Source organism: Rhipicephalus sanguineus, chromosome 8 (genome assembly GCF_013339695.2).
Source record: "Rhipicephalus sanguineus isolate Rsan-2018 chromosome 8, BIME_Rsan_1.4, whole genome shotgun sequence".
NCBI lineage: Eukaryota > Metazoa > Arthropoda > Arachnida > Ixodida > Ixodidae > Rhipicephalus > Rhipicephalus sanguineus.
The window spans coordinates 34,848,225-34,863,095 of record NC_051183.1 but is presented as its reverse complement, the minus strand read 5'-3'; the positions used below and the strand labels follow the sequence as shown (position 1 = coordinate 34,863,095).

General features: G+C 44.6%; 1 protein-coding gene across 1 annotated transcript in view; it reads left to right on the top strand.

The window, feature by feature from the left end:
* The window catches only part of LOC119401711 (cyclic AMP response element-binding protein A-like), a 258,911-nt gene that overhangs the window by 230,068 nt on the left and 13,972 nt on the right, over window positions 1-14,871 (top strand). The window contains exons 3-9 of the mRNA XM_037668640.2: window positions 5,378-5,791; window positions 6,879-7,222; window positions 7,942-8,085; window positions 8,964-9,022; window positions 9,790-9,858; window positions 11,976-12,072; window positions 13,916-13,962. Coding sequence (XP_037524568.1) covers window positions 5,378-5,791; window positions 6,879-7,222; window positions 7,942-8,085; window positions 8,964-9,022; window positions 9,790-9,858; window positions 11,976-12,072; window positions 13,916-13,960 — 1,172 coding nt within the window. The 3' untranslated portion in view covers window positions 13,961-13,962. The remainder of the gene's footprint in view (window positions 1-5,377; window positions 5,792-6,878; window positions 7,223-7,941; window positions 8,086-8,963; window positions 9,023-9,789; window positions 9,859-11,975; window positions 12,073-13,915; window positions 13,963-14,871) is intronic.

Here is a 14,871-nt window from a genome sequence, read left to right as displayed (position 1 = left end):
ACCTAAGAGTTTCCTGCAAAGGCTTCTACAGAGACCAATCTGAAGCTTCTGTCTACGGGAGCTTCAGTCGACATGCGACGATTCGACAAACCGGGTACACCATATTGGACACTGTCAAGTCCGCCATTTCGTCAGTTTTGAATGTCTTCCCCGGGGCTTTTTCTATGGCGATTGTGATTGGCTGAAATCACCAACATGGCAGGAATCGGTCCTACCCAGAATAGCACGTGCTTTGATGTAGGTATGATGGTTTCAGCGCGTAAGCTCGTAAGAATAATGATATCCGGGGTTCTAACGTACCAAAATTACGATAATATTGATACTATTTTGAGGCACGCCGTAGTGGAGGGCTCCGGAAGTTTCAACCATCTTGTGTGTGCTTAACGTGCACTGACGTCGCGAAGTGCACGAGACTGTAGCCTTTAGCCGTCAGCGATCCGAGACTGCCGCGACCGGGACCGAAACCGCGACTTTCGGGCCAGCAGTCAAGCACCGTAACCACTGTACCACCGCAGTGGGCTCTGTGAGCTCGTTTGAACTCCGTCCTTCACTTCAAACCGCTTTGCGGCTCAAAACGATATCTAAGCAAACGCAGTTGCGTTATAATACCGACAGATGTTTCAACGCGGGTGCTGAGATGATGTGCTTCAACGTGGATGCTGAGGTGTGTTGATGAAAAATGTTTGCTTACCTATTTTAAAAGGTCAAACGCAGTTAAATATGCCACAACTACGAATAAGCACCAAGATTTGACAAATCCGTGCAATAACCACCGTTCACGAGTAACCTAAACCATCACAGTGCCAGTCATACGCCTGGTACCTTTAGTGGAAGTCTCTGCAGTATCTTGGACCTGAATGTACTCGTTAGCACTTGTAGCTCGAAATACCCAAATGCATCAAAAGGCACAAATTACTCAAATGTAAAGCAAACGGGGCGAGAAGAGCCATTCCCATCTAAGCGCCTTCAAGTTCTTTCTTTTCACTTTTAGCCAAGTGTTTAATTGTCGCACAACAGGTTCAATGAAAGAAAGCTTGCCCCGATCCTGAAATTTTGCATTTGTTCACAGTCCTTCAGCACTTACATGAGAGTGCAAATCAACTGCCATTGAGTTGACATTTCTTGAGCCTCGTTGCCGCAACGTTTAATCTCAATAGCTTTTGTTTCTGCAAGGCTCGTCACAGCGGCAAACGTAAACCGTTCGCAATCAACTCGGGTAACTCGTCACAGCTGCCCTGCCGAGACTTCAAACCGAAACAGCTATCGAATCGAGTCGCACCGTCAAGCCGTCAACGACTGTGCATATCACGTGACGTATCTCCCCAGACGCTCGCCTTCCAGAGTACGTGTCAGTGTCCGCGAGCCGAAGACATAGGGGATATACGACGTAGACGTGCAACGTCATCAACCACAGTGCTGGTTTCGTTTCTGTCTCCATCAGTAACTATGCGATGAGGAATGCATCACCGCCTGCGTGCAGGAGGCTCGTGACGTCACAGGCCTTTGGCACACGGCCGGTGATGCGTCACCGAGCTATGACGTCGTCGAGGGCCGCAAAGTCCCACGTTGTCCTGGGTGTCATTTTAAGATGCGCCGTCTTAAAACACACGTCAGAGAAAGGCGTCTGCCGATAGAACCTCGCGGATTCGCGTACTCCTGCGGTCGTCGACGTTTCACGAGCGTCTCTGCGCAGAGCCGCGCCTTAAAACGAATTGGTTTCTTCCCCTCCTCCTCTACAACCACATGACGTCACAGAGCAGGGCCCGAACGGGGACACCCCCCTCTCGTCTTCTCTCACAACGGGAGTGACGTTTTGAGGGCGTCAGCCACACCGTCACGCAAAGATGGCTGAACCGTCTCTCCCGCTTGGTTTTTTTCGTTGATCGCTCTTCCTCTTGAGCCTCTTTCTATATCTTTTTTTTCTCTCCAACGCGCAGCGCACGCAGTGTGAACGTCTTGTAGCGGCGCGCGCCACAACCCCCTTCCAAAGTCTCGGTCCTGTCTTGCCCGGCGTTCCGGTTCGTGCGTCTCTGCTTTACGCGCGTTTATTTTACTTCTTCGCGTCCACGGTCTCTTCCCCGACGAGAAGGAACACCGACCTTGGTGAGAGTGGAGGCGCCGGGATGTGGAGGAGGTACGGCGCGTAGCGCCCTCTATCCCTCACCCACAACCACTCTAGCCACGGCCTCTCAGTCACCGCCGTACTTGGTCGGGTTCACTGCATTCGGGATGTAAACACAGGCGCTCCCCGGGTGGGGGCGATGCGCTCGCCCGTGCTTCCGGACTTAGCCGCCAGGCGGCGACGATGACATTCCTCCCGCCCCCTAGTGCCGCCCCCTTAAACAACAGATTAAAAAATAATGGAACGAAAGGAACCGTGCTGGCCTTTGGAGCATTTCAAAACGGACACGCCTCGCTTAACGCAGCAGTTTATTTTTTTCCTCGGTCGCTTATTAATGCGCTGCAGATGGCTTTTGGTGTTCTACAACCCAAAACGGTTGCCTTGTTTTGTACGTAATTGTGCGTAGTCGTCGTTTAAACCGCCCTGTCCCGAAACACACGCCCCGAGAACTCGCGCAACAAAGAAAGAAACCAAAAGCTAGAGAGAAGTGATTGCCGTGCATGTGGATAGTACTGCACCCTTATTTTTGCCAGAAGCTGAGCCACCTGTAGCAGTTCCACAACCGGAAGTCAAGTCCACGTGCCGTCTCGTAGTGTACGCTAGTATTCAGTTCATCAGCAGCAGCAACAGTATATGTCTACGTACACTGCAGGACGAAAGCCACTACCAACGATATCCAATTTCACTCCTGTCGAGTGCCAGTTGCCTCATGTTATGCCTGCAAATTTTCTTATTTCGTCACACTTTCTCTGTCATGCTGTGTTTTCTTTCTCTTGGGCCACCTGTTATGTCCTAGATGACTTGCACCTAACGCGTTTTCTGGAGGGGGGTGTGGGTGGATTATTATGGTCGACTAAGAAGAATAAGAAAAAGAAGACGGCTTTCGCTTTCGAGTCGTTCAAGTAGGATTTTTTTAATCAGTTTTTTTAATCATCCTTGAAGTCGTGATCGGTGAATCATTAGTGAATGCATAAGGGACCGCGTGACGTTATTTTTTCAGACCCTTCGCTTCCTCTTTTCTTTGCGCCTAACATATTGCAAAATTTCAATGCCGTGTACCACCACTTAATTTTTATTTACACAGGTCTAGTCTGGTTCCATCTCCTCTATGCTCTTACTGTCAACAGCCTGAAAACTTACCTGCCGCCGTTTCGCTAACCATAAAAAAAAGCATTTCGAAATTTTATTCAGAAACTTCAGAATTACTCTGAATTCTCAAAATATTCGTTCCCTTGGAGCGTCTTCTCTGGGATACAGCAAGAGGAATGTCTGCTTAGCCATATGCGGATTTCTTGGTGACACAAGAATTCCTTGTTAATATTATTTCCAATTAAAACTTCCTACTTTGGAATTCCTCTCACTATATATAGTTTATTGTTTTCCATATTATTGTATTATTGTTATATTTTTTTATGTAAACTAGTCATTCTTCAGTTTTTGTTTATACCCTAAGTGACCTATTTATTCTTCATCCTTCGCTTCAATTCAATTCAAGATCTTCCTCCTTAATACCGCCGGTTTCATGGCCAATCCCTCGTAGTGGGTATAGGAGCCAATACTCAAGGCACGAGCAAGCAAGCAAACCAGCGTTCCATCGTTGATTGCGCTATCTTTACATCTTCAAGTTCCTTTATTAACTGCCACGCTTTCGCCCCATCTGTTGGTACCGGCAAAATGCAACGAATGTACTAAGCTCTTATCTTCAATGACAGCGGTAAGCTACCAATCGTTACTCGGGCAATGCCTGGCGTGTGCGCTCAATCCTATTGTTTTGTTATTCTTTAAATTTTCTGGACATAATCGGGGTCCCTTGGGCATAATATAACTTGATAAACGTACTCCTGATAAAAGTGAAGTCTGATTGTCAATTGCCGATACCGTGTGTCCTATATTATACTGCACTTCTTGTCAAACGTTACGTTTTCCCCCAGAGCTGCAATGCACTATTTTCGCCTCCTACTTACGAGCTAGTCCTACTTAGCGCTGATACAACAAGCAGGTCCGGGTATTAACCGCATTTTATTTTTATTTTAGGGGCAAAGCTCCTCTTACTCTAAACTTGTCACGTCTCCGTTGTCCGGCGTAACCACCTTTGCAAACTGCCCACTACTTCGTCTTTGAAAACATCCCACTACGACCCATTACCGATCCTTTACAAACTGCCCACTACTTCGTCTTTGCAAACATCCCACTACGACCCATCACCGATCCATGACTTCACCGACCATAAAGCGGCTATAATGAAGGGGGAACGGAAGCCACGTCTAGCTACCACTTACGATAAATAAAATTTCTTGTATAAATATATACAGTGTTTGTCACGTCTTTGATGATGTACTAGGCTATCGCTTTGATTACTGCATGGCGAAACCACTGAAGATTTCACGGTGTAACCATGATTGCTTCAGGAGCTTCGCCCAAGCTCTTCATCATTCACCCGTGGATATGCTGTGAATTTTTTTAGTAGTCCCGGCATGTTAGAACCGCCAAGAACATCTTCAACACGATTGTCAGATGCCAGAGCGAAACGATAAATAAAGTTTTCCACTACTACGGAAACAACTCCAAGTGCGTAGAGGAAGCAGACATCTCATATTGTTCGTATTAATACACAGGCGATGATTTAACGTGACATTGTGGGCTGCAACGTCGACTTTTTATCCGGAAATTTCGCGCTCTTTCGCGGCATTACAAGTACTCTTCGTAGTGGCTTTAAGTTGCCTGCGCCGACGCTAAACTCTTCCAAACTATCTATTTCACTCTACCTTAATGCATTCCTTTCACCTATAGTTTCGCCTTTATATCGCTTTGTCAGTCTATCTTATTATCTTTATTTTATAGTCAGCCTTCGCCCTCTCCCTTTCACTCTATCACTTTACCTCAGTACCCTCTCAATCGCACTGTACGGTGACTCTTTCTCTCAGTCACTTACTCCACCTCGGTTCTTTCCCTCACTCAAATAGAAAAAGCGGGTGGGAAAAGACATGAAAAGAGGGCATTGTGGGGAAACCGCGCATGGGCAAACATAAATACTAACGATGCTCTCGTTTTATGCCCTTGCTCACCCCTTTTTGTCTTTTCGTTTCATCAAATCAGTTGTTGGATGAGCTTCATCTGTGTCGTTCTTGTCTGCCGTCTTTGTGAACTCTGCATCGCTGCCTATTTCACCCATGATGCACCAACTAGCCCCTACACAAGCTCTTCTGAATGTGCAGCTTTGCTGTAAAACCTCCCTCTTTCTTTCTCCCCACGCAGACATGGACTCCGAGTGTTTTCCTGCGGTTCCCGTGTCCACAGTCACCGGCCAGTCGGACCTGGCCACCACGGGAGGCGTGGTAGTCAAGCAGGAGCCCATGAGTCCACCGCCGGCGGCCCCGTCGAGCCCGCCTCCCACAACGTCCTCGTCGCCCCGCAAGTCATCGTCGCGCCTGCTGTCCTCGGCGCTGGCATCGGCACCCCTGGTGTCCGGCTCGTTACATGCCTCGCTGGCGTGCGTCGCCTCGGCAGCGGCGACGGCCACGGCGGCCACACATCTTCACCACCACCATCAACAGCAGCAACAGCAGCAGCAGCAGCAGCAACAGAGCCTGCTCAAGCAGCCCACCATCGTGTTGGCCGCTGCGCGGCATGAGCGCCACATGGTGTACCCAAAGGTCAAGCTGGAACCACGTGAGCACCTTTTAACAGCGGCGCTGCTTAAGCTTGAGTTCCAGCTGATGCCGGCGACCGCTCAGTACTCGGAGCAGCTGTGCGAAGCGAAGTGGAGGCATAGTATAGTGTATAGTATAATATGCGGTATAGCATAGCAAGGGATGAGAAATGAGGGGGAGGAGGAGTGATGTGAGGATGAGTACGATGGAAAGCATGAGGGGAGAGGGTAAAGCACAACATAGCCATGAATAGTAGAGTATAGCGAGTGGGTTGGAAAGGATCCGAGGCTGAGGAGCAGGGAAAGGAGGAGCGCAGATGTTAAAGCATAGCTTAGCTATGCATAGTATAGTATAGCAAGGGGTGGGAAAGGAAAGTGAGGGTGAGGAGGAGGGTAAGGCCACCAGATCAGCCGTTTCCTCAGTCTTTGCACCATTAGAGCATAGCTGTCCCAATTTTTTTTTCGATTCCCTCATTCGTGCGATCGTGAGTGAAGTCGTTTAGAGCCTAAGAAAAAATGCACAAATGATCTGTATGTTCGTTTGAATGAACATCCCGTTCACACAATGAATTGTAGGAACTGGATGTAGGGATGTAGTCCCTCAATAAAATGTGTTTGTTAAGATTGAGCCCATTATTTTCGTAAAGATAGATAGATAGATAGATAGATAGATAGATAGATAGATAGATAGATAGATAGATAGATAGATAGATAGATAGATAGATAGATAGATAGATAGATAGATAGATAGATAGATAGATAGATAGATAGATAGATAGATAGATAGATAGATAGATAGATAGACAGACAGACAGACAGACAGACAGACAGACAGACAGACAGACAGACAGACAGACAGACAGACAGACAGACAGACAGACAGACAGACAGACAGACAGATAGATAGATAGATAGATAGATAGATAGATAGATAGATAGATAGATAGATAGATAGATAGATAGATAGATAGATAGATAGATAGATAGATAGATAGATAGATAGATAGATAGATAGATAGATTTTATTAGTCCGTGTGAAGGAGCAAGAGCTTGACGGGAAGGCTAATGTATGTGTGTGTGTGTGTGTGTGTGGCGTTTTCAACGCAGCTTCCGGCTTCATGCTCCCGCCTACGCCGCCGTCTAGCCACAGCAGCGACTCGGACGGGAGCCTGTCCCCGGTGCACAGCACAGACAACCGCTCACCCACCAGTTTCACAGTGGCGGCCGGAGGAGCCAATTCCGACGCCGCGACACCGTCACCTCAGGGCACGTCATCGGGCCACGGCCCGTCCCACCCCGCCGCGTCGTCATCGTCCTCCATGAGCCGCCGCAGCCAGTCACATTCGCGCGTGGCCGTGACGTCATCGTCATCTTCATCGTCCTCCTCTTCTTCCTCATCTTCGTCGCGCGGTTCGGCGAGCGGCGGAAGTCAGCTCATCAGCAACCAGGCAGTACGTTCAACAGACACTCACCAAGTGCGGACTCGCGCATGGCTAATGAATGGCCGCTATGGTAGCCACGATTTTTTTTAGTCACTCAGAGCCCGCAGTCGGGTAGTACATTGAGATCGTAATGAGGATGTCAAGCTTTATCAAATTTCATATTATTGCACATAGCTTCTTTATCAAGATTACGATACCTTGCAAGATCTGTGTGTGTGCATGTATACGCCTGTGTGTGCCGGTGTGTTGTCGTGCGTGCGTACCATCCTTTATCATTTATTTATTTATTTGTTTACTTATTTATGTTTTTATGTACCCTACATCACCCAAGTGGCATTATTGTAGGGCGGTCGAAATAATATCACAGTTGTGCAAACGAAACAATGAAGTACATTCACGCAGCTGTTCCTGCGCATTCAACCAAAGCACACACCTTGTAAGGAAGAATGAAGTGCATCTGCAGGAAGATCGCACCAAGTGAATGCTTGCCTTGGAAAATATTGCACACCTTCTTTTACATACATCTGACTGCCAAGTTTTGTTTATAAAGTCTTGAGGAACATAAAACTAGACAGGAAGTACTGATTTATCAGTATACCTTCGAACACACTCAAAAAAAGAGAACCAGCTGCTGAAGCTTCGGCTCTTAATCTCTTGTGCCTGCCCACGTCGGCATTGTCTCAGTTCGAAGCTCAATTCTGACCTTATGTATTTGAAATTCCTTGCAGAAGGGTGCCACGGGTGTTTTAATACTGACAGACGAAGAGAAGAGGACACTGCTGGCAGAAGGCTACCCCATCCCCCAGCGGTTACCCCTCACAAAGGCGGAAGAGCGCTCGCTCAAGAAGATACGACGAAAAATAAAAAACAAGGTGAAGATAAGTTCAACTCTTTCTTGCAACTACGTTGCTGAGTCTGTGTTTTCAAGAACGGTTTGACAGGGTACGTAAATCGAAAGGGCACATTCTACAAAGCAGTAATATGTCGGCAACGCTATGCCAAACCGAGTGTTCCAACAGACTGCACATTATGTTCAAGATGGATGGCAATAATGTCTCTCTATTTCCATGGTGAGATAGGTTCCAAAAAAGTGGATGCAGGAAGGGCGCGATGAAGGATAAGGACATTAAATGTATGTGAAGTACAATTGCTAGCCGCATTTGGAGCGATAGTGTTGAATATGGAAACATCGAAACCTTAATGAGTAGCATACCTGGCGTGCAATATATATATGGCGTTTCACAAAGCATTATATGCATGCTACTTTGTGACTTCTTCGCAGTTACTAAGGATTTGAAATGCATCTGTGCAAGTTCGTTTTTCGTAATTACACTTCACTCACCCCTGCAGTAGTCCTATGGGATATTGCAATACATCGCCGTCAAATGAAAAGATGTGCTTCATACATTCATAAGATAATGCCAACGCTGCGCCCTCAGTAACTAGACTACGTGAAAGTTGGTTTTACTGTGGCAAGATCAGTTTGTATTGAAGCACGTGGCATGTTGTTATGTTGGCTATGTTATGTTTTTCTGTCAAGAGATTTTTGCTTGGCGATGTTCAACGCTTAACATATGCATAGAACCCGTAAAGCTCTCTTTAATTGCATACTACGCTAGCGAAATTTGGACCTGCTATAATACAGTATATGCAAAGGCTTCTCATATGCTTCCCAAATTAATAGATACATAAAATATAAATCTATTATCTCTAGCCTTTTTAAAAACTTGTTACGTTTATCTCCTTATAGATATCTGCTCAAGAAAGCCGAAGGAAGAAGAAAGAGTACATGGACTCTTTAGAAAAGAGGTAAGCTATCGTTACTTGCGGCTCGTTTATTTGATGAGGCACGCAGGCTTCCTAAAATACGCAAAATTATACTCTCTTTGAATCATGTCTTTCTTTATTTGTTTCGCTACTTGTCATTTGTTTCATGAAGTTTGTCTTTTTGGAGTCATTCCTTGAAAGATTCTTGTGTGGCGTGTCAAAACGTTATTCTTTTTGGTTAATGCACTGTGCGACTGAGAGAAGAAGACGCATATAAACACATGATTATGTGACTGGTATGACCTCCTTTCAGTTCTGTCTCGTTTTCCACGAACTGCAAACGAACCTGCCCAAAGCACGTATATTTTCATCCTTACGGCAATAAGCAATTGATTGATTGATTGATTGATTGATTGATTGATTGATTGATTGATTGATTGATTGATTGATTGATTGATTGATTGATTGATTGATTGATTGATTGATTGATTGATTGATTGATTGATTGTATTTGACGACACATATGTCATGGGATCCTACATAACGTAATGTAAAAACGGCGAAATAGGCTTGTAACAAGGGCAAGTACACTTGTCATTAAATTGCTCCTAGAATGAGATATATTTCATGTTTGTCTGTTCTATGGATAGAAGGATGACATAAGGTGGAAGGAAATACACCTACTAAATGTTTCACTACTTCACTTTGGACAGTAATTTCAAAAAAAACCTTACCGAAAATGAAGTATACAATTTTCCTTGTTTCATCAAATCAGTGCAAATAATTTGTTTCCTTGTGTCCTTTCACAGGGTGGAGACGTTATTAAGTGAGAACCAAGAGTACAAGAAAAAGGTTGATGTCTTAGAGAGCAGCAACAGGTAAGCATGGAAAGCATTTACGATTCGTTTATTTATTTGCTGTATTGAAGATTACATAGAGCTCCAATGTATTACTACATTCCAAACTGCAGTGTACAAGACACTGAGTTTGAAAGGGCCAGTAGTACTATTTGTCTGTCCTGATACCTGTCATATGCAACAACATATGCAATCTCTCATATTCGCCGCGAGATCGGGCTACAGGTGGCAGCACCGTTGCCGCGCTAGTGTGGATAGGCGGGGTCCGGCGCGTATACAAACGCGCACAACAGCGCTTCGTTGTGAGCGATTTGACCGGATTTACAACAAAATGCGTTGACTGCAGCTTTCTGGTAATGTGTGCGCTCTTCATTCTCAAATTAATGCACGAAGCGCGCCGAACGTTACTATTACTTGTGAGAGAAGCGCATTCTGCCAACGAACGTGGTTGCTCGCCTTCGGCAACAGTCGGCGTTTTCGCAGTGGATGACGTTTTCTTGTTGGTTTCCTTGTACATGTTTAGCTTGTGTTCCACCTTCTACGCACTGCTGTAGTGCGACTGAATTAAGTATTTACTTCTTGTTCATCTGGATAGCCCCAACAAAAAGAAAGCCCGTATTCCTGCACGATGAGTTCAAATAGCACCATGTGCACTGCGTGATCAAATATTCATCCACATTTCTTATTCAGTTCTCCATGAAATGTAGGACAGTTGATAGATTTACTGAGGAAAGCCTGACAGCGCTTTAACGCTACGGAGACGTTTAACACGCACACGCTTGTTTTTATTCCAGTAACAGTACACAAAGGTAACTGTACAGCACGGAACTTTCTCCGACTGATTACTTGCACGACAGTAATGGAACTTAGGCCCGGTTATTTCACGGGACCAAAGTACGTTTTTTTCATGCGAATAATCTCCGTTGCCTTCCGTCAATCTACTATATAACAGCGCAACACAGGCGCTCAAGATAATGTAAAGAAAAAAAAGATGTGGTTTCGCGTGAAATTACTACGACATAAATGTAAAGTACGCCGTTTGGATTAATTTTGACCATCAGTACTCTTTAACGCGTACCTTAATCTAAGTAAACGGGTGTCTTTGTATACATTTCGCCAGAAGTTACATTTGCGCAAGGCAACTCAGTTTTGCGATTTCCGTGTCATTCCATTTTCTGTTCTGTTTAGGGGACAATTTAAGTACCGAAGTGTGGGTCGTGGCTTGACAGAAATATTTCTCTGCAGTGGGACCACGGCCGTACACAAGTAAAACTCGTCGCGTAACCTATGAACGAGAGTCCTGAAATTTACACCTAACCACAACGCGCAAGTGCATGAGAGCCTTTTTTTTTACCACCGAGCCGCTAAAAGGCTATATTCACGCGAGATTTAATACTTCTCAGCTTTAGGACAAAGCCAAGTGCACTTTGCAGCGCGCTTGGACCACAGAGCGGCACCTACACTGATATGACTCTCGTGAACGGACGGCACGACGAACACACTCAGCACTCTCGACAAGTGCACTCACCGATCTTATTACAGTACATATACAGCCGATTGAGGCCAAATGCTTCTTTACATCGTGTTAGGTATACCTACGAGTGGTTAAAGTTGCACTAACGCAACGAAACAAACTGCCTTTTGAGGACCTGCGTGACGTACCCTCACATGCAAACACAACGTGGCTAGCAGACGACGCATGGAGCAATCCACACTAGGCGCGGTTCAGCCAGAAGCCGCCAGGCGGCGAGTCCGCTCGATCTCGCGGCCAATAACAACACATCTGTCATATGTAACAATGTAATGTAGTATGTAATGCGTATGTAAAAATGAATGCAAGGAGATGTGTGATTTTCATAGTTTATCCTCGAATGCTCAAGGATAATTTATTGAGCAGAATGAGACAGTTAACTCGGGCACTAGTAGGTACTATAGGATCAATATCGCGGCCTGCATATGGTGGAGGTACAGTTAACTGAGGTCTTTTTTATATATGCAGGCAAGCAGGAATAATGATGATAATGACCACAGCAACGATCACCATTCAAAAAGGAACACAAATTGACTTTTCTGTGCAAGCAAGTTTTACTTGTGTGTTACTGGCATGGCTAATTCGTGTATTCCATTTTTCCTCGCAGGTCACTGCTGTCACAGTTACAACGGCTCCAGGTATTACTTGGGAACCAGACAGTAAAGTCAGAGAACCGATCGGCAGCGTCCCGGTCATCGACAGTCGTAAGTAGTGACACATTCATGATTATCATCAAAGTACCATTTGATTGAGGCACGCCGTAGTGGACGACTGCCGCATAAATACGGCCACCTTGGGTCTTTTAACGTGTGCCTAACTCTAAGTACACACCGGTAACTTTGCCCTTCGCCCTTTTAAATAAGGCCGCTGCGGCCAGGATCGAACTCACTACCTCCAGGTTAGCAATGCCATGGTCATAGTCGGCAGCAACAGCATTACCACTGGGTGATTTTGACGAATAATATCAGTTATCTACTGTGCCTCGAGTTGACTATTTCTTGAAAGTTGATTTCATAGAAGCGCATTAAATGACAGAGCTCCCGAAATACTACAAGCGGTATTGCGATTTCTCACATTTAGCTATCGTAGCATATGTATAAGTACATTTATGAAATTTCAGCCATTTAGCTAGGAAATATTGGGTTATAAACATAATGACTTAGATACTTTCAGTTTCATTGGCATTTTTAGGAGTATATCAAGCAACTTAATTTCAAGGAAAGCTCTTTGGCTACTGCTAACCTAGTTGCCAATCAATTTCAGCAAAATTTATCTGTTATTCTCTTATCTAGCAGTCCAACTGCCTTTCTTTCATGTATGCCTTTCAGAACACCAGCTTTTAAGCACAATGATCAATCTATATATCTAAACCATATTAGCGAACTAAATAAAAGTTCAGTAAACTAATTGTGAAGTAGCGCGATGAAATTATCCCTCCCACTGTGCATGTTTGTACGCCCATGAGGACCATTTAGCGCTCATACAACTCTTTTACGGATAACATCCATATGGTCAGCGTTCTTATCTTCGCAGTTTTAAATCATTCGAGGTTAGGTTAGTTTCTACTCGTGCGCAGAGCTAACACACTTCTTTTCAAAGCCAGGCAGCTTATACAGGGTGTTTCAGCTAATTTGCATGAAGTGTTAAAAAAACATATGCCCGACGCATTTCGAACTGGCCCAGTATTGTTCTGAGCCATCTGCAGCACGTCATATTTTTTCCAATCCGCCAAGCTCGGGTAATTAACAAGGATTTCTTAATTAACTTTTAAAATAGCAACTCTAGCGAAAAAGCCTTCAATGCAAAAGTTGCAACACTTGTTTAGAAACGTCAAATTATTTCATCTATGCTAGCATAACTGCCCTGTTTAATTTTCACAACCTTTCTTTAATGTATGCAAAATTTTACAAATACTTGGCGCAAGTTAGCTGAAACACCATCTATATGCGTTTATGAAACCTTGTCTTGGACTGCCAGGTTTCTGGTTATCCTGGAAAAGCTTTGATATGCAGTTGGTATTGCTCGCCTGGACGTTACAGTGATCGCATGTCGCGTGCTTGCATTATTGCATGTCGTCATAAGCTAGATGAAATATTTCACTCGGAAACCTCGTTTCCATGATCTCATGTTTAATGGGGAACATGCGTCCAAATCTAAAAAAGGTGTAGACTGTCTATATTTATCATAAGGGAAGCAAAAAACGATGGCACATTCGCAACACACAAAGAAAGAACTGCACACGACGAGGAGCTGAACTGAAAGCTGAAGGTTATTACATAGATCACAGTGCTTTCACATAGATCACAGACGCTAGGTGCATGGAAGGCCACACCATCATGTGCAGCCCATTTATGGTTAGACCAAGTTTGTCGAGCTCATATATTTGGCTGTAAAACAGAAGTGAAGAGAGCGATAAATTAACCACCAGTTCTGTCTGCAGCACTGTCATTTGTCATTACTATTCTTTGTTCCGAACTTCCCCAAAGCCATGTCACATGTGTGTGACACACGTGCTCAGAGTAACATATTGCTATGCGTTCGTTGCAGCAAATGGACTTCGAGACCGACGACGAGCCGGTGGACATAATTTAACTGTGAGTACTTGTCATCTGCCACGATAACAATCTATATAATTTAACAGCCCTGTAGCAAGACGAAAATTAATGCCTGCCTTTTAAGTAGGACTATCATTACGCTGCTTCCAGTGACGTGCACGGTCGTCTACTTGTCAAGTTCTCTGTGAAAAGAAAGCACAACGAAAAATATTATGGTTGCATTCATATATATGCGTGTATATAAACATGCATGCTACCTAATATTTTATCTTTAAAATGGCATATGGACATAACTGTTGGTGCTGTTAGTGAAAGTGCCAGAATCACGAAAGTGTAGTCTGTAGTGAAAGCTCGGCTCTTAGCGAAAGCTTCGGAACTGCGCATTTAACAACCCATCACATCAGTGATGTTATCAGTGTCCATCTATACTAGAATTTGCCAGCCCACATACAGTTCTTATGTGTAAGTTCATTGTCAAAGCGTTCGCACTAGATCAAAGTTCTCAGATTAGACATCGGTAAAAAGAATATAATATTTGGTCATATACTTACATGAAGCCAGTCCTCCAACTTCAACGGCTGAAGAACAGTGTGCATATTTATATATGTTTATACGAACTAGCTCAGCTTACACTGCTCCTAAGTAGCCTCAAGCTTTCATCTCTGCAAGCATGTTTAACATTATATATTCACTGCAGCTTACTAACGAAGATGAAGAAAGCTTCAAGTCGAACTACCTTCACCTCCCTCTCCTTGTGCTCGTTTGCAATCACTGTTTAATAATCAGCATAAGTTCGTACTAACAAACTCAGTTTACCCAGCATCTGTGTAGCTTCAATCTTTCATTTCTGCAAGTATGTTCAATATACCATGATTTCTATTTTAATGTAATGAGGAGGAATGAACTCTACATGCGATACTAAATGCCCTGCAGGATACACGGTGTCAT